Source organism: Calidris pugnax, unplaced genomic scaffold (genome assembly GCF_001431845.1).
Source record: "Calidris pugnax isolate Ruff unplaced genomic scaffold, ASM143184v1 scaffold50, whole genome shotgun sequence".
NCBI lineage: Eukaryota > Metazoa > Chordata > Aves > Charadriiformes > Scolopacidae > Calidris > Calidris pugnax.
The window spans coordinates 5,090,254-5,111,057 of record NW_015090780.1 but is presented as its reverse complement, the minus strand read 5'-3'; the positions used below and the strand labels follow the sequence as shown (position 1 = coordinate 5,111,057).

The following is a 20,804-nucleotide window of genomic DNA, read 5'->3' as shown; positions in this document are numbered from 1 at the left end:
GTTTTCTCCTGGACTTTTTTTTCTGGTATGGCCTGACCAGTACCTGAGGGTTACGCTCCTCTTCAGGGTGGCACTTCCTCCCTTCAACAAAACACACCAAAGTGCCACCTGAGTCTCAGGAGTCACTGTGCAGTGTTGACGTGAGGGTTAATAGTTGGCTGCCCAATTTACTAGAATGGCTTCATTCCTCCTGCTTCGAATATTTTTTTTAATATTCAATTTTTTTCCAGATTTTTAATACTTGCTTTGAAAGAGTCTGTCAATTTACAGAGTTGTGATCTTCGGGGGGAAAAAAAGTCACGTTAAGTGCTGTGGTGGAAATGTGCTTTTGGGCAAACAAAAGTTGTGGAGGTAACTGTGACTCCTGTACTTGCAAACTCAAGACTTCAGCTCTATAAAAGAAATATTGCTATTTGTGATAACAGATAGCAATACTAGGTAATGATTCTTCATGGGAAGAGATGAATCCTCCTCCTTGGAGGAGGATTAGGTGCATTTAGACATTCTAGCTGTTACTTTACCTGCAGCAAAGTGGCCAATACCATGGCAGAGACGAGGGATGCCACAGGGGCTTGGTAACGCGGCTGCTGCAGCCCCTGCACATGAGCTTCTGTGACCTACAGAGACCAAAAAGAGCAACACAGACCCCTCGGAGTTACTGCTTCAGCCTATGTGGTTCATTACTACACTTTTCAAACTGGGTTGAGAAAATTGTGATTAATATTTTTTTTCAAATATGAATTATAGTAAAAGATTCAAATGATACCACTCATTAATAACACACAAGGTTTAACTGGGCAAAAAGTGTCCTCATTGAGCAGACAGTACACAAAGATTAATTTAGCTTTTAGAGAAAGACAAAGTAATAAAAAGGTGAAAAATCTGTCTTTTAACTTCAATATGCACAAAACAATTACAATGCTAGGGAAATTACCAGCTTTACTGAATTGATTTAAGCCATTTCAGTTTGCAATCTCCATCACGTGGTACAATGGCACGCAGTCTGCATGAACGTGCCCCTGCTGGCAGCTGTATTTCTTTTCTTTCCAAACATGCACTTTTCTGTCTCACTTGAGGCCACAGACAGTTCTCTGGCAAAATTTTCATGGAGCTGAGCTCAGCTGTTAGTTTATACACGAAAGAAGAATTTAAGCTTCGACTGTGGCCAGTAGCCAACCCCATTTAATACCAAGTCAGGCTGTACTTCAGTGTATTAGCAGCAGCATCTCTGACAGATTTACCAGACAGATGTAGAATTGAAGATTGTTTTTCATTCATTGCAGCGTGATTCATTGTTTAACTGCCTTTATCAGATTCTCTGTTAAAGGCTGGGGTTAGTAGTCCCCAAATCTAGCTGTGCTGGTTTTACGTGATATTCCAGCTGAATGTCTACGTGAAGATACGTGTTTAACAAGTGCTGGTCCCTTACTGTCATGGAGCAGCCCAGTCATAAAGGTTCCTTAAAGTTTTCAAGCTCCTTTCTACAAACCGATTTGTCTCTGTTTCGCTCTTTGGGGTCAAAAATACATTTGAGAAGTGTTCTTGCTTGTCTGACAAAAACCTTCCACCCGTCCCTCCCAAACCAGTGGACTCCAAACCATTCATCTTCACCTGCTCTTGTGCCAATAACTATATTTCAGCTTAAATCTACGATATCATAGAGAGCAGCCCCTTTGTCTCATTCCTGGTGGTCTCCTTTACACCCCACTGTTGCAGCAAACATTCCGTGTGGTTCCTGCCAACTGCGGACGGGGAAGCCGGGTATCGCTGAGCAGGAACGGGCTGGTGGGACAGCCCTTCTCCTGGCTGGGATTTGGGGAATATTTGAGGGACACTCATGGTCTAAGGTCTCCCACCGGCTGGTGGGCAGTGCCAGCTGTGGCTGTGCTGCCTCGCTACTCGGTGCTACCACGATCTGGGCACCTATGTAGCATGTTCAAAGGCAGAAATATAGTGTCCTCTGAAGACTTTTGCTGTGGAAACCCGGGTGCCTCTTGGAATATGGGCTCTTGTAGGTTAATTAAAAAATAGCAGCAAAAATCATAACAAAATGTTCGCACGATGTAAAATCAAAACCCTTCCTAAATACTTAATTTCCCTTTTTAAATTTAGAGGCTGAGGAATAAACTTGACTGGATTACATCTGCTAAGTGAAAAAAAAAAAAGAAAACCCAAAAAACCAACAAACAAACCTTAGAAAAAGATAAAAGAAAAAAAGTAATAATTTTTCATTTGTGCCTGATGGGGCTGTGGGTTTTTTTTTTTTTTTTAACTGTTTGCAAATCTTCAGTGTAATGGTTTGAAACCCAGTCGTGTCATTTCTTTACGCCCACACACAGAGCTGCAGTAGTGCAGACACCGTAGCAGCAAACCATATTACCAGCATCGGCCATTAAAACTCTTCCCCCACCAGGCGTGGGCTGCCTTCGCCCCCTCCTCTGCGCACACACCCCACCACCCACCCCTCAGTGTTCACATGCTTAAAAAAAAGAGAAGAGAAAGACACTGAAAAAAGGAAACAGGATGCTGCTTTTGTCTCAACGCTATTCCAGGGAGACCTGAACCTCTCCACCTGCCTGTGAATTGGCCACCTAAAGGTTAGCAAGTGTTTTGTTATCCTTTTATATAGACAGAGATATCATTAAGACAGAAATTTTAAAGTTATATTTTTTTTTAATGTGATGGTTCTTTCAGTTAGCAATGAGAAAGATTTTTTCCTAAAACACAAAGCATTTTAGTACTGGCCCCACTTCTGTTTTTAGGAGGGCTTTAATCAGTATTTTTTCATCATTTAGTCCAACCTCCTAAACTTTAAAAGATGGATTAGGGTTATTATTTCTCTGTTAGAGCAACCTGTTGATTACAGACTGCTGGCTGGAGGTTGTTAACTCTTTCCTAACAAGGGAAATGCATGGGAGTGAATTTGATGAAAGGACAAAAGAATGTAAATCCTTTAAGGTTTTTAGACTTTTTAAAGCACTAAAAATCCTATTTTTTTCATTGTGAAACCACCAACAGTGTTATAAAACCAACAGATGGGTGAGACTTGTTTCTTTTTAGAAATAAGTGGTGTAAATTTAAATTAAATTGTGGTGTAAATTTAAAATAAAGACATATAATAAACTAGAAAGCATTTCTTATGACTGGAGCTGAGAAAAGTAGCAGCATAAGAAGTAGAATAGGAAATATTCTCTCATACAAATTGCATGAAGAGCTCAAAAGGGCCAATACAATGATTACTTACACACTAAAATAAATTTTAGCTAACAATGTTCTCATTGATTTAAGCCTTTAGAATGTTTTCATTTACGGATATTCAAGAAAAAGAGAATCAAAAAGATAGAAAACTGCATACTTAATAATGATCAACACAACTGGTGCTATTCTAGAATGAAGGAAAGGCGTTACGGATCTCACTCCAAAGGTTCTAATACTGTATTCTGCTACAGTGTTTACAAAAATAAAAATATAAACCAATTTCACTGATATTACACCACTGTGGAAGTACAGTGTCAAAAGCACTCATCCTCAGGAAATGGTACAAGAATTTCAAAGTTTGATCGGGGTTTTTTCTAGTTGCTTTGTACTTTGGTAACACACAGAGCAGGGCAAAACTTCATGAACAATGACTTCTTAACAAGGACTTCCAAAGTCAGAATCTGAGCAAGAAATGTTATCACTGAAAGATTACAAGGGTTTTGGAAGATGAGGGAATCCCACGTTTTCACCCTAACTCTGCAGGGGCTGGGGCTCAGCTGTTGCTGAGGCTGTAAGTGCTCTGCAAGCTGTGAGAGCAGCCGCAGCCCTTCCCAGCACGGGAAGGGTGAAGTCAGTACTTCTGGTATGAGACATTTCGAGGTACAAACTCAAACTGAGAAACGAGCAAGGCAGAAATAGTAGAAAACAACATTAACGGTAACATCTGGGTTAATCAGGAAACGTATCAGTTCCGTTTTGCTAGTCTGAATTAAGGTCTAGAAAGCGCCAGAATTAGGGTACTCATAAACCTTTCCATCAAACAGGTAGTGTTTAAAGTCCCTGCACAAAATATATTTCAGACCCTGTGTTTCACTATAAATTTATTATACTAGTATTTAAGTAGAAGTTTTGTCCAGTCAACGAAGGGAGTTCCTCATAAACACCAGCCCCTCGTGCTGTCAGTGTGGACCAGCAACTGGAAATGCTAATTCCAGTATCTGTATCTTCTGCTGCCAGTAGGATATCGTGTGCTGCTCTCAGCATCATTGTCTCCATAAGAAAAAATAATAATTAACAATCCTAGAAGATACTTTCTTCTCATTTAAGTTTGTCAAGTACTTTAAAATATGTAGTTGATAGGGTCTTTGAAATCTATTTCCTTATTTGTACAGGAAGATGCTTATTGCTACTTTCCCTTCATCCCACCTTTGACTAAACCCTGTTGGTACCTTTGAGGGACAGAGGGTTTTAGACACCTGGGAAGGGGCACTTTCTGCAGACTCTCGGAGCCCAGAACCACATACCAGGGTACGTGGGGTCATCTCCCCAAATCCTGATGAAGCCATGAGCTGAGAGTGAAGAGCCGTGCAGCACCAGGTCCTCCCTGCTCTGTGGAACCTGCCACAGGCACACTGTTCTGCAGAGTTAAAATAGGTACTTGGCTCTATGTTGAGCCAACTGAAGTTCATTGGGTTTCTCTGAGCAGGAAAATGTTTTGAATGTAAATGAATATAAATAATCTTGCAGAGAGATCCTGGAGAGGTGGTCAATGCCCCAAGCCTGGCAGTGCTTCGGACTCATTTGGACAATGCCCTTACTAACATGCTTTAACTTTTGGTCAGCCCTGAATTGATCAGGCAGTGGGAACAGATGGTGCTGTAGGTCCCTTCCAACAGAAATTATTCTATTCTATTCTATTCTATTCTATTCTATTCTATTCTATTCTATTCTATTTCTCAGCTTAGGAAGTGTCATCCAAAACTAGATAGGTTAAAAAGAGAAAACAAAAATAACTTAATTTCAAATAGAACTATGAGTCCTTTTTTCAGGGTTCCTTTGTTGACTGCAGCACGCAATAATCTTCCAGATCTCACTTACATGTGAGAACCCATTTAGAAGTGCATCTCCCAGCAGAGCTGGAACTAGTTCTGCGTGTAGCTGTATCCATATGGCCAGACTGAGCCTGCAGATGAGAAGTGTGAGTCATGTAAAGCAGTTCACAATGTCATTTTCTAGGTTCACTGATTTTAAGCATGTGCAGCGCCATTACCGATTACTGGGAGCATTTCAGGGTATAATACAAACTAGAAGGATTTTAAGTAACAATACTAGGCCCTGTTAAAAGGTTTTTTGTCCCCTGAATAACTAAACGACAGGCAAGAAAGGTAAGAAGAATAAGACAGAAATATTTCTCCAACTCCAGAATTAGAGGCCTACTAACAGGGGCTCCAGGACCAAAGGGAAAGCAGCCCAAGCCTCAGCAAAGCTCTCCAAGAGCAGTAACGCTGTGCAGAATGAAAACCCATTGGCACCTCCAGCATTAGTCTATCATCTAACCACTGAAAGGAAGAGTTTCCCCTTAAGTGGGTCCTGGACAAACACAATCACACGTTACAGTTCCACCACTCCCCAAGTTACGAGATACGGGCTCCGCCATCGGGACTGGGCAGGTGCTCACCACCAAGGTTATAAACAGACCAAAAGTGACATCTTCCACAAGACACTGCTCCTAAGGAATTTTTGTAGGCCAGATATGCTGACTGGGTACCATCAGAGGGACTGCAAGTTGCAGTTTGGGCTGTATCCAGTCTGACAGCAGAGGAGGAGGCAGCCGTTCCCGTCCATGCTTCAGACAGTGTCCCCCAAAATCCCCCAGGGCTCCGTGGCTGCTCTGGCCCAGGATTCTCCGTGAGGTCAACCCACAAGTGGAGCCTACACTCTGATCTTATCACTTCTCTTGACTGTCCCCTATCCTGTTTTCCCTACAGCTTTTCACAGATTTTAGGGAGGGCTGTTGAGCATGACCTAAACACTCTGGACATTCTTTCACCGTTTTGCCCCCCGTTGTGGGTCCCTCACAGCCGCCGGGCACGGGGCCAGCAGCCCGTGGGGGATGTCCACACTGGGCGAGTCTGGCATTTCAAGTGTAGCAAGCATCTTCTCACCACCATTCTTTCCTTTTCCAACACATTTTAAGAGAGATCTTTACTGTAAAGTTACAAGCAAATTACCTTTAGTGGTACAGAGAAAAGAATCCCAGTCCTGTGCTCTACTGGGTGGTACGATGGGCAGTGCACAGAGCCCCACGGTCTGGAGAGAAACGATTCCATTTGTAGGTCCCTACACAAATAATGGTAAAGGATATGAAGAGATTGAAATGCTACTTCATTTTCTTCTGTTTCACCTCTTCCTGTTTTCTGAAGGTTGTTACCGTGACACCAATGTAAAAAAAAAAAGAAAAAACAACTTCCTACTTCTAATCTGTTTCAAGTCTTTGTCCTCGTTTTTCTCTGTTTGCACCAAGTACAGACAGAAATGAGGCTTCTCTGGCTGCAATGCCTGGCTCCATGAAAGGTATGTACCAAAATTATTGACAGACTAATGAGGATTCCACTTCTCTGTGCTCTCTGGCATTATGTTTAAGGTAGGGATCACCAAAAGCTGTTTAAAAAGGCAAAGACTTCTAGTACAATATAGCACAGTATGTATGTTCAGACTGTGGGAAACCTGTGTCTGTGTGGTTACAAAAATAAACCGACTCGGCGGTGTCTGCAGAGGGTCCCTGCGGCCCCGGCAGGGTGTGGGGTGCCCCCCCTGCCCCAGGAGCCTCGGGGGGCAGGAACTGGGCAGGAACGGGGCAGCTGGCACAGCACTACACCTGCCGTGCACAACACAAAATCTTTTGGCTGTATAATCCAAGATTACTGTAACAGCTCTGATGAAATGAAGCAAAGTTTACAGAATGCATTTGAAATGAAGGAAAAATTACATAGAAAAGAGGAACACACTGGATTTAAAATGAGGTTTTTTTACATCTCTCCCTTATTAAAATACTTTATATATATTATGTATTTTATATTTTATACAGAATAAGACAGTTTTCTGCTACGTTGATTTGTCTGACACTACTTCACTTTTCGACTTCTCAGTGTTCCACAGACCTGAAGGTATAATTCAAGCTAGGAACAAAATAATTGTACTTAAATGGAATTTTCATGACCAGTTTTGATAGCCTAAGAAACTAGAAAATTTAGAGAATTAGGCCAAGTCTTGCTTTTAGTTTTGTTTATTTGAAATTTTTCTTTACCTAATTTAGGATCAAGTTTTTAGATGAGTGAAAGTGTCTCCTGTTTGCTGTGAAAAGCAGTGCTCTGAAAAGTGATGAGATTGCGTATCACCATTTGGTTTAATTGTTTAGCATTAGTGAAACCTTTCTTTTCAATGTTGTGGAATCATTTGGGTACTTCCTTTGAAGAACATTAGAGAGCACTGAAATGATTCTCAGAATCACACTGCATGTTGGGCCCCACAAACTTCACAGAATAAGCAAAATTACAGAGAGCCTGGTACTTTGGAACTCCAGGATTCTTATCCATTTGGTCCTTCACAGGAAGTTATTTTCCCATTTTTTCATGTGATGTGGGCGAGACACTATCCCTGTCAGTTGTCAAGAAACAGAACTTGGATCTCCATCCAAGTCTCTATCTGCTTACCAGCTTTACTACCTGCTCCAGCAGTAACTGCTGGATACTCAACGGCATCGAGTTTCCCCTTTCTCCTTTATGTCAATTATTCCAAAATTCTCAGTAACTACATGCAACAGAGATTCTGCTTTGAATAATGGTAATGTAGTGTCTGTCTCATATGGAACCAGTCCAAATTTCAAATAGTATTTTTGAGTAAGTTTTTTTACTGTTTCCTAGTAATGATTGCGGATTAAAATAGTCCAAGGAAGGTACAAAAACACCACTGGAGATTATGCAGTAAGGCAACAAATTACAGATTTCACATTTAGTCACTGATAATGTTATTTCAAATGGGGTTTTTATGACTGTTTGCACAGGAGCAGCCCATTATTCCTAACAGCCAATGGATACAGAGTTGGGAGTACAGCTTTAATAAGGATTTGAATAAACATCTACTGATCGCCTTCTAATTTTCACCCAGACTATAATTACAAGAGGTTATGCTGATGCCTTTATCAGATCTTCCAAAAATAATTTTCAATGAGCTTATTTGGACAGTTTCCTAGTCTGTTTCTAAGAAAGAAAAAAGACAAGACAAATTTTTTTAAAAATAAGTAGTCTGGACCTCCACCCACCCTGACTATATCTGGACAGATTTCATAAGAATAGACTCACTTTTTCCAAAAACTGTGTCTACAAAACGTTTTCATCTGGGATTGAAAGCAGTATACAGTAATATCACCTTAAATTAGACAAAATTAATTTGGGCTACACAAAAGATGGCTTTAATTTATCCCACTATTTTGCTCTGATACCATCTTTTCTGCTTTACACGTATTTCTGTAAATTTCACGTGTAACACAGGAGATCAGTTTCATTTTGCCCATGTGTTTTCACTTTGCATCGCTTGTTGCCGTGCTTTGCCTGCGCTCCCTGAGCTCACTGAGGCAAGCAGCGCGGACACGCAGCCGGGTCTCACCTCCCCACGGGGACTGGGCAGTTTTTCTTCCCAGAGGTTTTCAAAACCGCAGGGGAAAGGGCCCTGAGCAACCTGTGCTGAACCTGGGGGGTTGTGCTGGAGACCTCTTGAGGTCCCTTCTGACCTTCATTGTTCTGTGCTCTATCTTAACATTTAGTATAAAGTCTTAAATTAAAAATCACGGTACAAATATCTAATGGGAATATGGTTTCAGAAAGTTAAAATTGTATTATTTCTGGGGTGCTGAGATCCTCCACTTGCAAATCTTATACTCAGATTTATTTCTAATACTTTGGGTACATATTGTACGTTCTAAGTGCAATGTTCACTGTTCTTTATGCTGTACTGAACTTTAACTTCTAGCTAAGACATGAAAGACGAGTCAATTTAATTGTAAAACGAAGTAATTATTGTTTGTGTATAAGATTTGTGTTACTCCTAATTGCTAGCTTTCCCAGTCCAGCAGTTGAAAGTGTTTATTTACTTTGCTGTCCTGCTTCGGTTCCCCTCCCTCACAGAGCGCCGTGCCCATGGCAGGTAGCCCTGGCCATGGAGGCCCAGGACCAGCCCGGTTTCACAGCAGCCCTGGCAGACGGACCGGTTCCAGCCTCCTCTCTCCAGCCAGCCCCCGGCCCGGGCAGCGCGGCTCCTCGGCAGGACCCGGCCCCATCCCAGCCCCTCTACCTGAAAGCCCTCACCGTGCCCCTCTACCAGCCCCTCCAGGCCGGCTGCTGGCAGCCCAGGGGCCCGCTGGTTGCCGGCAGGAGCTGTGTCCACCTGGAGAGCAGCAACGTCCCCCTCATCCTCAACCCGCTCCTTCCTTCTGAAGGCACGGACCAGCCCCACTCGCTCTTCCCAAAGCAGCTCGGGCAAACTCTGACACTGAACATAGTCAGCACTTTACCGGTTCTGTCATCACCAAATTCTGGTGTAAATGCATCTACTGGAAGCCCGGGAAAATCAAAAAAGGCTGGGAAATACGTCTGCAAACACTGTGGACGAGATTGTTTGAAGCCAAGTGTCCTTGAGAAACACATTCGCTCTCACACGGGGGAGAGGCCCTTTCCGTGCACGACCTGTGGCATCGCCTTCAAAACTCAGAGCAACTTGTACAAACACAGAAGAACCCAAACGCACGTCAACAACACCAGAGCCCCCTCCGACTCCGACAGCAGCGCCGCATCCGAGCAAAACGAGAAATCAACGGAGAGCATCGCGTCACATCAGGGCAGCAAACTGCTTGGTGGGACCAGCGAGGACAAGGGGGTGCAGGTGGAACAAGGGAGCTCAGAGACCAGCGCGGACACTAAGAGACTTCCCAATGACCTTCCACCACCGGCAACAGGCAATCCATCATGTGCTTCAGAAAATCAAGAAACGACGAATCCGTCCTCTAGTTCAAAGGCCAATCAGGGGGTTCCTGAAAGAGAACCTGAAAGTTTATCATCTCCAGGGGCTTTGCTGAACGGTCAGTGCCAGAGAAAGAAGGTGCGGGAGCAAAGGACTCCGAGCACCAACAAGCACATTCAGCTGCAAAGGCAGCAGGCGACCTCCTGGGACAAGCAGTGGGACGCCAAAGCGTTTGAGTGCAAGCTGAAGAAGTGTGAGAGCACCGACTCGGGGTACCTGTCCCGCTCCGACAGCGTGGAGCTGGCATCCCCCGGCCCGCTGCAGGGGCTCTGCCCGCCCGGTGCCGAGCCGGAGAGCCAGCCCGGCCTCCGCAGCCCCGCCAAGCCAGAGCCGGCCCAGAGAGCCACAGCCTCCATGCTGGAGAAAAAGAGGCTGGAAGAACACATTTCAAAGCTTATTTCTCACAACAAAAGCGTGGTGGATGACACCCAGTTAGACAACGTCAGGCCCAGAAAAACTGTCCTGTCTAAACAGGGGAGCATCGACCTGCCCATGCCTTACACGTACAAAGACTCCTTCCATTTTGACATCAGAACCTGTGATGGAAATAGGAAAAAGAACCTTTCCCTTTGTTCAGCAAAATCTACCTTTGCGCCCCTAGAAAAATGCAAGCCCGTGTTTTTTCACTCGGTGCCCACCCAGTTCTCCACAACCATCGACGCCGTGCCCGTCACGCGGAGCAACTCCCTGCCTGTGGCGGAGGGCAGCGGGGCGCGGGACAGAGCGGGGGGCTCCCAGACACCCTCCCTGGGGCGGCCGCCCCCCAACATCCCCCATGCTGCTGCTCTGCTGCCCGGCAACAACCCCCCTGCAGACTCCCTGGATTTTCCCAGCAGCCATCCCCGCGCTCTGGTCCGACAGGCAGCCGTGGACAGCGCGGCTGAGCATCCCCCGCCCCCGGAGGAGCTGGGGGCTGGAGCGAGAACCGCTGCGAGGAACAAGAAACACAACCCAAGGAAGCTAAAGATGTTCTCTCATGAAAAATGGCAAATGTATGGAGATGAAACGTTTAAGAAAATCTACCAAAAAATGAAAAGCAGTCAAAGTGCCAAGAAAATTAAACAAAGGGGGAATAAGATTACGGATATTACAAGCTTCACTCCTGATTCAAAGGAATCAGTCAGCAGCACTGAAATCCCCGAGCACAGGGATGGCAGGAGCTCTGCAAGTAACAGTCTCCCCTTCCTCCTGACAACAGGTTTAAACCTGGGTAAATCAGAGACCTGCACTAACAGTAACCATACGGTACAGAACCTGTGCCCCGAGGCCACTGCGGACAGTTTAACCTGCGCGATGGAGACATCCCATCCAGGAAATGCTCCAGCACAGACTGTGACGAGCAGGACTTCCCCAGAGCTTGGTGACAGTGACACAGACAAGCGCAGAGGTGACAACAGCGTGTCCCCAGCTCCCACCAGTTGTGAGCTCGGGCTCAAAAATCCGCGGTGCCAGCTGAACGCTAGCGGCAGGAACGATGACCGCCTGCCAGCACAGAGCAGGGAATGGGGAAAACCAAGCCCTGGGAAGGAATCCAGTGCATTTGAATCGGAGCATAAAAGCACCTCAAACACTGATGGGAGCCACAGCGGGAGCGAGGGGACCAGCCAGCCTGTCCCGACCCCCCCGGGGACCCACTGCAACAGCACCAGAGAAGCCGCAGGGAAATCCCAGAATTTACCATCAGAGAGAAAAAAGCTGAAATTTGAAGTGGAGAAGGCACCCAACGTTATTGCAAAGTCCTGCCCTTGTCCCAGCACTGAAAGCCAGGTGGGAAATGCAGCGGAGCGGGTCCGTTGCAGCAGCGCCCAGTGTGTGTCCACAGCACCCCTGATGCTCTCCGGGAAAGCAGAGGAGCAAAAATTAAGCACAGGAATTAATGAATCCACCGGAGGTACTGGGCAGGTGGAGTACATGAAAACAATCAAACTCCCCACAAAAGCTCTGAATTACGGTGATGTTAACCCTCTTTCGCATTCAGCAGGTATCTCAAAAGCTTCATTTGTGGGATTTTTAGGGCCTGAATTTAGGGGAAGTGATTGCAATTCTTCTGCCTTGCACAACGCAACAGATACAGATGTCAAAACATGTCTTGTGAAAACAGGAGCAAAGGCACCAGTTTTCGGTGACAACGCTGTTGATGTGTCTTCTAAAATTCATCATCTGCAATCTGGTCATTTAACTCCAATCCCACAACAAAATGCCTTTCCTCCAAAATATATCCTTACATTGCCACAAGGCAAGAGAGCCTCAGATCTGTCGCTTTTGCTTCAACCAGAAGAGAAGGTTCCACCTTGCACACCTGTGACACACACCTCAGCCACCCCCCCCTGCTCTGCCACCAGCAGAGTGCTCAGTTCTCATCCTGACGACGTGGCTCGGTCCCCTGCAAAACCTGAAGTCAGACAAAAGGCCACCAGCAGAGAGCTCCAATGGAGCACCGATGCCAGCTGGAAAACTCCGGTGGTTTGTTCACCAGTCTGTTCAGAAACAACAAATCCCTTAACCCCAGCAGATAACACCTTTAATAACCAAAACTTTAGGCAGCAGGATATTATAAGAGATGCTTGGAAAAACAAACGGAACAAAAATGAATTAAATTATCAAAGGCAAGCAGAAGAGAAGTGGATGAGCATAGCTGCTTCCTCTACACAGACCCCCCAGAAGAAAATAGGCTTTCCTTCTGTGTATACCAGTGGTTTCCTCGTATCAGCTGATGTCAAGGAGGAGAGGAAGGTTCTCCATGGTCCTTGCTCGGGACGTGACTCTTTGACAGGGACATCGGTGTCCAGTGGGGCTGTGGAGCCAGCGGTCCCGGGGTGGGACAGAGGAGGATCTCCCTGCGTTCCCTCGGCCCCCTCCCCAGCGCTGCAGGACACGCTCCGCTCCCGGCGCGGGGCCGACAGCCCCCCGTCCTGCTCCCATCCCTTCGGCACCCGTTACTGCCCCGTGCCCAGCACTCCCTGCAAAGCGTTCCCAACGCCAGCCCGCAGCACCCCGACCTGCTGCTCCGGGGCTTCAACAGCGCCAACCACAAAGGGCACCTTCCCATCACTAAATGCCGAACCCCAATTAACCTGGTGCTGTTTAACGAGGAGCCTCCCTCTGCCAGCCCAGCAGCCGGGGGAGGCAGACTCTGCCCGCTCCCCCCTGCACCCCCGCCACGAGGCAGCCGGCAGCGAACGCACGCTGTCCAAAGACAATATTTCTATTTTCAAAATGAAGAACATCAGCGGGACGGTGGCATACGGCCTAACGAACAGGAGCTTAAACACATTGGTTCCATCCTTTTCCAAAGGACAGCAGACACAGGAGGTAATATTAATAATGCCATTTCCTTTCTCAAGAGGGTGGAATTGGCTGACACTTCCCCACCCCCTTAGAAAAATAAAAGAATTATCAAAAGTATAGTTATGGACATTTGCAGGCTTTGTCCATACAGAATTTACAATTTATGTTTTAATAAGACAAGTTACATATTCATTTGATGCATGAAAGACACATTCTTTTGTGTGAATATTTAAGTTTCTTTCGCTCAGGAATTTCAGTAGGAGCACTGTCCAGTGAGAAGAGCATACTTCTATTTCTTGATTTTTCCCCTTCTATTTTATATTCTTCTGTAGCAGCATACATATTCCACTGTTTTCATTTTAATGAATATTTAAATTAGAGTAGGACTTAAGTAGACCATTAGTATCAAGACTTTATGGTACTTGGAGATACTTGGAGTCCAAGACAGCCCGTGTACTCCATCTCTCATCACCTACATACACTGAAATGTCACAAACCCAAACTGCATTAATGCCCTATAAAGTGTTTAAGATTTGAAAGCTTTTCTTTCTCAGGTAAGTGAAGACAGACCAGTCTGTCTGTGCAGACCCCAGAGCACCTCTGGGAGACTGAGCTTGCTTTTTACGTAGGAAGAAGAATACGAAAGCACATACACCAATTTTGTATAGATCCAGAAAAGCAGAGAGTTGTTTCAGTTTTATTTTATAAAAGTAGATGGACAAAGGGATTAGAAAAAACTAACACAAAAATTCTAGGAAAAATTCAGAGTTGTGCTATTTAACTACTATGCTATTCAGTGCTATTTTAAAAGAGCATAGATTTCAATCTCTCAGTTAATGTAACTCACAGTTCTCATGTACTTCATTTTTTCCCAATATTCTCAACAGTTGAACTCAGCAGCTCCTGATGGTGCTTTCAGAAATACTTCAGAGCAAAGGAAGAAAACAGTAGTTTGCAAAAAGGAAAAACTGTCAACGAATAAACTCAAAAGGAGCCACAAACAGAAAAAGATTAAAGTCACCCCAAAATGGTAAGGAATATGGTTTTCAGCTTCCCTAGGTTTTGCTAAAGTGGGTGTAAAAAGTCCACAGAAAATGAAAAGCCATCCCCAAAATTCAACCTTGTCAAAATCAGGGGCAGGAGCCCTTAGAAAGAGCAGGAGTTCCACAAAGGTAACCTATAAAAACTCCCAGAGTGGTGTTCACTATCAGGAACAGACTTTTCTAAGCACAACAGACCTACGCCCTGGTCAGCTGCCTCCCACTGTGCTTTAGAAATGATTCTTATCTGCCAATTTGTCAGCAGTTACTTCCATTAGAAGGGAACCAAAATACTTCAGTTTTTAATTCTGATAGATCTATAGATACATGCCCTCAGAAGATCTATATCCTGAACTTGGATTCACAAGAGAATGCAGAAGAATCAATATCAAATTCTAGCACGAACTAACAAAGCCACCTGTAGTTTAAAGGATCGGCTTAAATGAAGAGCAGGAAGAGTTTGAGAACAAAACTATCACGGGCACATTGTCTCAATCGGCACTTTCTCTGTAAATAATGGGAATTCTGTCAGAGGAAGATTTAGCCTTGGCTCTTTCAGGAGCGCAGGGCAGCGCAACAGCTGACGAATCGCTTCAACAAGAAGCACATGTTGTGTGCATACATCCCTCTTTCTTTATTTCATCACCAAAATCAGACAGAGTGACTCCCTTGAGCACAAATCAGTGTCAGTGACTCAATCACCATGTCTGCTTTGGCAAACAGCACCGCAGTGCTGAAGGATCATAAGAAGAAAGATAGAAGACTGAGGCCTATGTTATCCAGTCCAGTGACACTCTCCTAGGACTTTGTTCTGTTTTGGTTTGGGGATGGTTTTCTGGTTTGGTTTGGTTTTTTCCTGCTGGTCTCAGAATTTATCTATTTGGCTATATCAAATAAGTACAGGGACTCAGCTAAGTACAGGCCTCTTGCCTAAAATCCTGATTATTTCTTTTTTGTCAACATAAACGAACACCTCCTTCACAGCAGTGAATTGCTGCTAGACCTAAATTTACCCGATGATGTGGTATTATTCTACTTGTCCATCACACATATCTGTTTACCCTTTGCAGGTACAGAGGGAGGCTCGCACACGGACACGCTCAGTTAAAGATGAATGGCCTCAGCAAATGGCACTGCTTTCCCAACAGAGCACTGGATGCTTGGAGAAAGGGCTCTTTATCACGACCCTGCAGAGTTAATAAGAAGTGCCATTCTCCTCAATCAAAGGTACAGGGTAAGTATTTTGAATATTTTTTAATATATTGAACGTCAAAACATCTTGTGCATTTACAGAACTGACTGCACAATTTTCATATGCATACTACCTATGTGAATTTGACAACTAGGAGGGCATTTTAAAAATAAATAATTCAAAATAACCTTCCACTAAAAGCCTAAACAGTTTTAAGATGGGTCTTTTTCTGTTTCTGAAATGAGACTGTGTATTTGCAGTGGGAAATAGGTTCAGTGTGTTGAGTTGCTTTCTGTGCTTCAGACCAGCACCCCCATGTAATTAGCGGTATTAATGCAATTGATGTTGATGCCACACCCACCTTGGAAGCAGGGACAATACCTTCTCTTGGCTCACAGCAGGTATCTACGGCTATTACTCCGCAGGACAGTAATGCCCAATAAGAACCCCCAAACACACAGAAGTAAATGAGAACATGAACCAGGCTTAGAATAAAAATTTACAGAAAATAGTAAAAACATAAAAGTTAGCTCAGTGATGTGATGAGAAATTCCTAGCATAGAGAAATTTCTAGATAGAAAGTTCTAGCATAAAACTATGGGAGAATAAAAGTAACAGTTTCTTCAACTTCTTTTCAACAGAGAATTCCCTACACCAGCAACAAGCCACATCTCGTTCCACCTCAGACAAGCCTCCTTGCAGAAGGAAAAAAGAAGGAAAGAATAACTCAGGAATATCTTCCCATACTGAAAATCTAAACCATGTTAAACAAAAGCACAAAATAGATAAAAAGGTAGGTATTGTACCTTGACTCATGTATTACTTTTTCATTAAAAGAAAAAAAAGATACTGTTAATTAAAACTTGAATTACATTCAGCTGTTTTAAAGTTCAAGTTGAGACTACTTTGTATCACAGATTTTGTTTAAAAATGTGTTAAGGGTATCTTGGGGGTTATCATATAATGAAAACTTACTAATGTTAGAACTAGATTTTTTAAAAGGACACTCAAACTTGCATCAATTGAACAGGCTCTTTCCCGGGCTTGCTCTCAGACCCGTTTCCATCGACGCCGGAGGTGCTGGCAGACACAGCTCAGCGTGTCCTCAGGCAGGTTCTTCTGTACCATAAACAGTATCATTTTTAGGAACCTAATCCTTAAAATGTCTTTTACTAAATAATTTTATTTCCTACACATATCTCACCACCTCAGACACTGTAATATTTCTTACAGATTCATCACAAACCTTCCCCCCTACATTGCACAAACATCACTGCAGCACGTATAGTGAAATATCTTAATGAAAGGAGCATCATCCCAGACAGTACATACGAACGCAGCTTGAAACCCCCAAGCCCTGTCATCCATAAGTTATTAGCGTGGTCTGTCACCTACCCGACAGAAAAATATCTACAGAAAAAACAGATCCTTTACTACGCCTCCCCCACACACTGGGAGAAAAAGTTTTCTCATAAAAAGAGGGATGAGTAACTCAGTCTACAGTAATGAAAAAAAAAAAGAGTGCAAATATAATCACAGTTGTACACATAAAGGTTGACATTATGCTTAATTACTCAGTTGATCATTTCCCCCCCGGCTAGTTTCTACAGGACATTTCTGGGCAAATCAGGGAAGACACAAGAACAAACTTCTCTTTTCAGAACATCACAGCTCCTCTGGAAATCCCTGTGCCAGCCCATCCCCTGTCAGCCCCCGTGAGCGCCGCCAGCAGCGAGAGGGGGATCTGCTGCTCGGGGACACTTCAGCCATCGCTCCCTGAGGGGTCACAGCCAAACATCCCAAGGGACTCCATGGCACCTGCCTGGCCTTGTCCTTCTGATTTTACAAACACAGGCAGAGGTGACCAACCTGGCAGCACGGCCCCAGAGACTACTGAGTCCCTACACCTAGAAGGGAGCCAGGAGAACACGCTGAACGTGGAGCCAGAGGGTCAAAGGTCTGGGACCTTGGAGCCACTGACCCAGGTCTTGGGAAGGGAGAAACCTCCAGGTGAAGCAAAACCACATCCATCTCCAAAAGACACCTCCACGCCCAGCTCCCAGCCTGGACGTTCACATTTATTTGGCTCAAACACAGAGTCAGCCACAGGGGCTGAGTTACCCAGTATGGAACACACCAAGCGGCCAAACTTCTCCCAACCAACCCTCGACCTTCAGGGAAGCACCGACGGGAAGGGAGCCCCCCGGCAGGAGAAGAGCCATGGACAGCCCCCTGCAACGGCCACTGCTGCCTTCACACAGCCCCCAGTCACTCTCAGGTCCCCCGAGTGCGAGATTTACTCTGCAACACCCGCCAAGACGTACAAAAAGAGAGGGTTAGAGATGATGAGGAAGCAAAGCAGGGTTGAGTACGATGACACTAGCAGTGATGACGAAGACAGGCTTGTCATAGAAATATAGCACACGGGCTGCTAACGAGATGCTCGTATGATGGCCCATTACAGAAGGAAATACCTCGGATGTTCGACCTGTCTTTCTGAAGCACCTTAAAATCAGAGAAGCCATTCCTCTGTGCAATAGGCAGCGTTCTCTTCTGAAGAGAGTCCTTTATTTCAAGGACTCCAAGTTTTTTAAAGAAGCTTGTTTGAAGCCAAGAGGGAGCTGGGATCACACACTGAAATGCAAATGGCAAACCTGTGCTCTGGAGGGTTTCCAGCATCGGTAACATCCTTCCCCTCTGCGCTGATTCCCACCAGCGCTGCCAGTCGCCGCGTCACCAACAGGCTGTGGTGTCTTTATTTCCTGCTGACAACCCTGAGCAGCAGCTTCCTCAGCACACGAGCTAAGAGCTCCTGGAAAGGTACGGGAGTCTTCTCTTCTAGACACTCCTCTTTTCTTGCAGTCACTTCCATCCGGGCTGGGAGCGATACCCTGGCGTTACGGGAAGATCTGTTCCCTGTTGGAAGTGATATTGGAAGGGACTGGAAAAATGCTGATCTTTTTCCATGTTGCACAAATGTCAATGCTTCTTTGTGACAAATGACACAAGCATGCTCTGCTTTGTGTTTTGTGCCTTTTATGCCAAGACCTACTCAAATAGTCTTGATTTCCAGTTGGAGAATATGGATGTTTGCTATTGATATTTCCTTGTGGTAAGATTTCTGACAAGGATTTTCTCATTCTATTCATCACATTGTGCTCCGACCAATATAATCTGGAATGTTTCACTTTTGTTGTACTCTTAAGTTCAACTGCAATGATGCTAATTTATTGAGAGTAAAGAAGCTATATGGCATAACTTGTTTTCATTTTTTAACAAAAAGTTTTGTGCTACGAATCCTGAAATTTACTGGTTTCTATGTGAATAAATAATTAGATATTTTAATTTGACTAAGTGCATTCACTTGCTTGATTAAAATGAAAAACATTAGAAACATTCCACTTCTACATTATAGTAAAATTCCACACTTAAACTTCCACTGTTCTTATATTGTGAATCATACAAAGGGTTTTAAGCAATGTATTTAATTAATCTGCAAGAAGCTGAACATCAAAGCCACATGAGGGCACCAGGCACAGAGAAAAAAATTTGTGTTTCTCTATCCTTCAAAGCCAGCAGCAGTTCTGATGGATCATTGCTTTGCTATAAGCAAATCTGAGATTCCTTTGCACATGAATGCATCTCGTCAATTTTTTTCCCCTCCCGCTGAAGGAAGTAAATTAATGTGAAATGCTGATCACTGATAAGATCCATATTCAACACCTACATCTACTTAAATAGATCGTAAATAAGAGGATGTTTCAGCTTTAGATGTGAGCAAATTATTTCTTATTGTTTCAAACTCTTAAATTACATTTTACTAATGATTGATACTTCACTGATCTGCCTGGCAAACCCCAGCCCACACACAAGGGTGGATGAGAGGGGTGAGAACCAACCAGAGCAAGCCCAGAGATCACTGACAAATATGAAGATACACTTTGAATACATAATAGATGAGAAAAGATAACACGAGCCGGCTAACTATTAGAAAAGAAAATTAAGGAAATATGCACAAAAAAATTCAGTAGAAGAATGTGGGAAAACTATCCCGATCACCTCTCTTCCACATCCATTCCGGGGGGAGTAAGAAATCATGGGCTTAATTTACAGCATATAAACTAGATATCAAGAAAAGCTTCCCATTTAAGGAGCAACTAAGTATGTAACAAATAAGTCATGGAGATTAAAGACTCTTCATCACTTGGGAACTTCAGTAACAGCTAAGGCAAGTGTTTCTTATTATAGGTATAATGTTATTTAGGGCTGGAACAGACTTTCTTTCCTGTCCTATTTTTTTACTCCTGAATTCTTGCTTGTCAATAGCTTCCCCAAAACACAGTGCCTGAAATATTTCCTGCTCCTGTGTCTGTGCTCTGGGCACGGCTGGTACGCAGAGCGGTACCTGAACACGTTGGGTTTGCGTTACTGGCACTCGTGGGCTGGGTTTCTATGTTGCCCCTGTTTTATTTACACAACCAAATTTGTTCCCATTCACGAGTGTTTATATAATCATTTTCATGTAGTTAAGCAGCTTTGTTAAACCATTAATTTTACCTTTAGGATTTGTGGCTGCAGATTAAGACTCCTGGCCTGTATTCTTCATTTACCATCAGCATTCCACAAAAGTCACATGGATGAAAAGGTCAAAAGGGTTTTTTTTTTCTAGAGTTTAAAATACTGTGAGATTTTAACAGCACATTTAAAGTGTCCGGGTGGAACCCGATAAATGTCACGTAGATGTGCATAACTTAAAAGCTGTGTCTTCCCAGGAACTGGAGCGTTACCACAGTTTGGTTCTAAGCCACTCTCTGCAGTTTGAGCCAGATTTAAATAGAAAAAAGCAGGTTTCTTGCTCACAGTCAAAGTCAGCGTAGCTGGTGACGGCTCGTTACAACTGCCTAAATACGTTCTGTATTTATGTAATGTGGGAGTTTAGAAGAACTACAAGAGCGAGTTAAACAAGGGATGAACTCACTTGAACATATTTGTGGGTGCTTTGCAAAGTAGTCAAAAAGGATTCTTGTGCCATGGGTGTATAGACTATTTTGGCTTTACAAAACCCACTGTGTAAGTCTCATTATCAGTCCCTAATGATTGGTAGAGCTTAAAAAACAAAGCAAGGTGATTCTAATGCAGTCAATTAATCAACCCATCATCCAGTTTTTTAAGCATCAGAAGCTGGGTGTATATGCATTTGTAGCATGTCTTTGTTTCACTCATTGACAAAA

At 44.0% G+C, this 20,804-nt stretch overlaps 1 protein-coding gene across 4 annotated transcripts; it reads left to right on the top strand.

Moving 5' to 3' along the window:
• Positions 1-2,397: 2,397 nt before the first annotated feature.
• ZNF831 (zinc finger protein 831) lies at positions 2,398-18,892 on the top strand. Of its 4 annotated transcripts, none has more exons than XM_014955444.1 (7): positions 2,398-2,597; positions 7,067-7,145; positions 9,162-13,365; positions 14,229-14,371; positions 15,452-15,615; positions 16,215-16,366; positions 17,175-18,892. In XM_014955444.1, exons 3-7 carry the CDS (start codon positions 9,193-9,195, stop codon positions 17,991-17,993), a joined length of 5,451 nt encoding a protein of 1,816 aa, XP_014810930.1. In that variant the 5' UTR covers positions 2,398-2,597; positions 7,067-7,145; positions 9,162-9,192; the 3' UTR covers positions 17,994-18,892. The 4 variants fall into 4 exon arrangements, with proteins under 4 accessions (XP_014810930.1, XP_014810938.1, XP_014810947.1 ...); XM_014955452.1 differs by lacking the exon at positions 7,067-7,145 and adding an exon at positions 6,508-6,552; XM_014955461.1 differs by lacking the exon at positions 7,067-7,145.
• Positions 18,893-20,804: the final 1,912 nt, after the last annotated feature.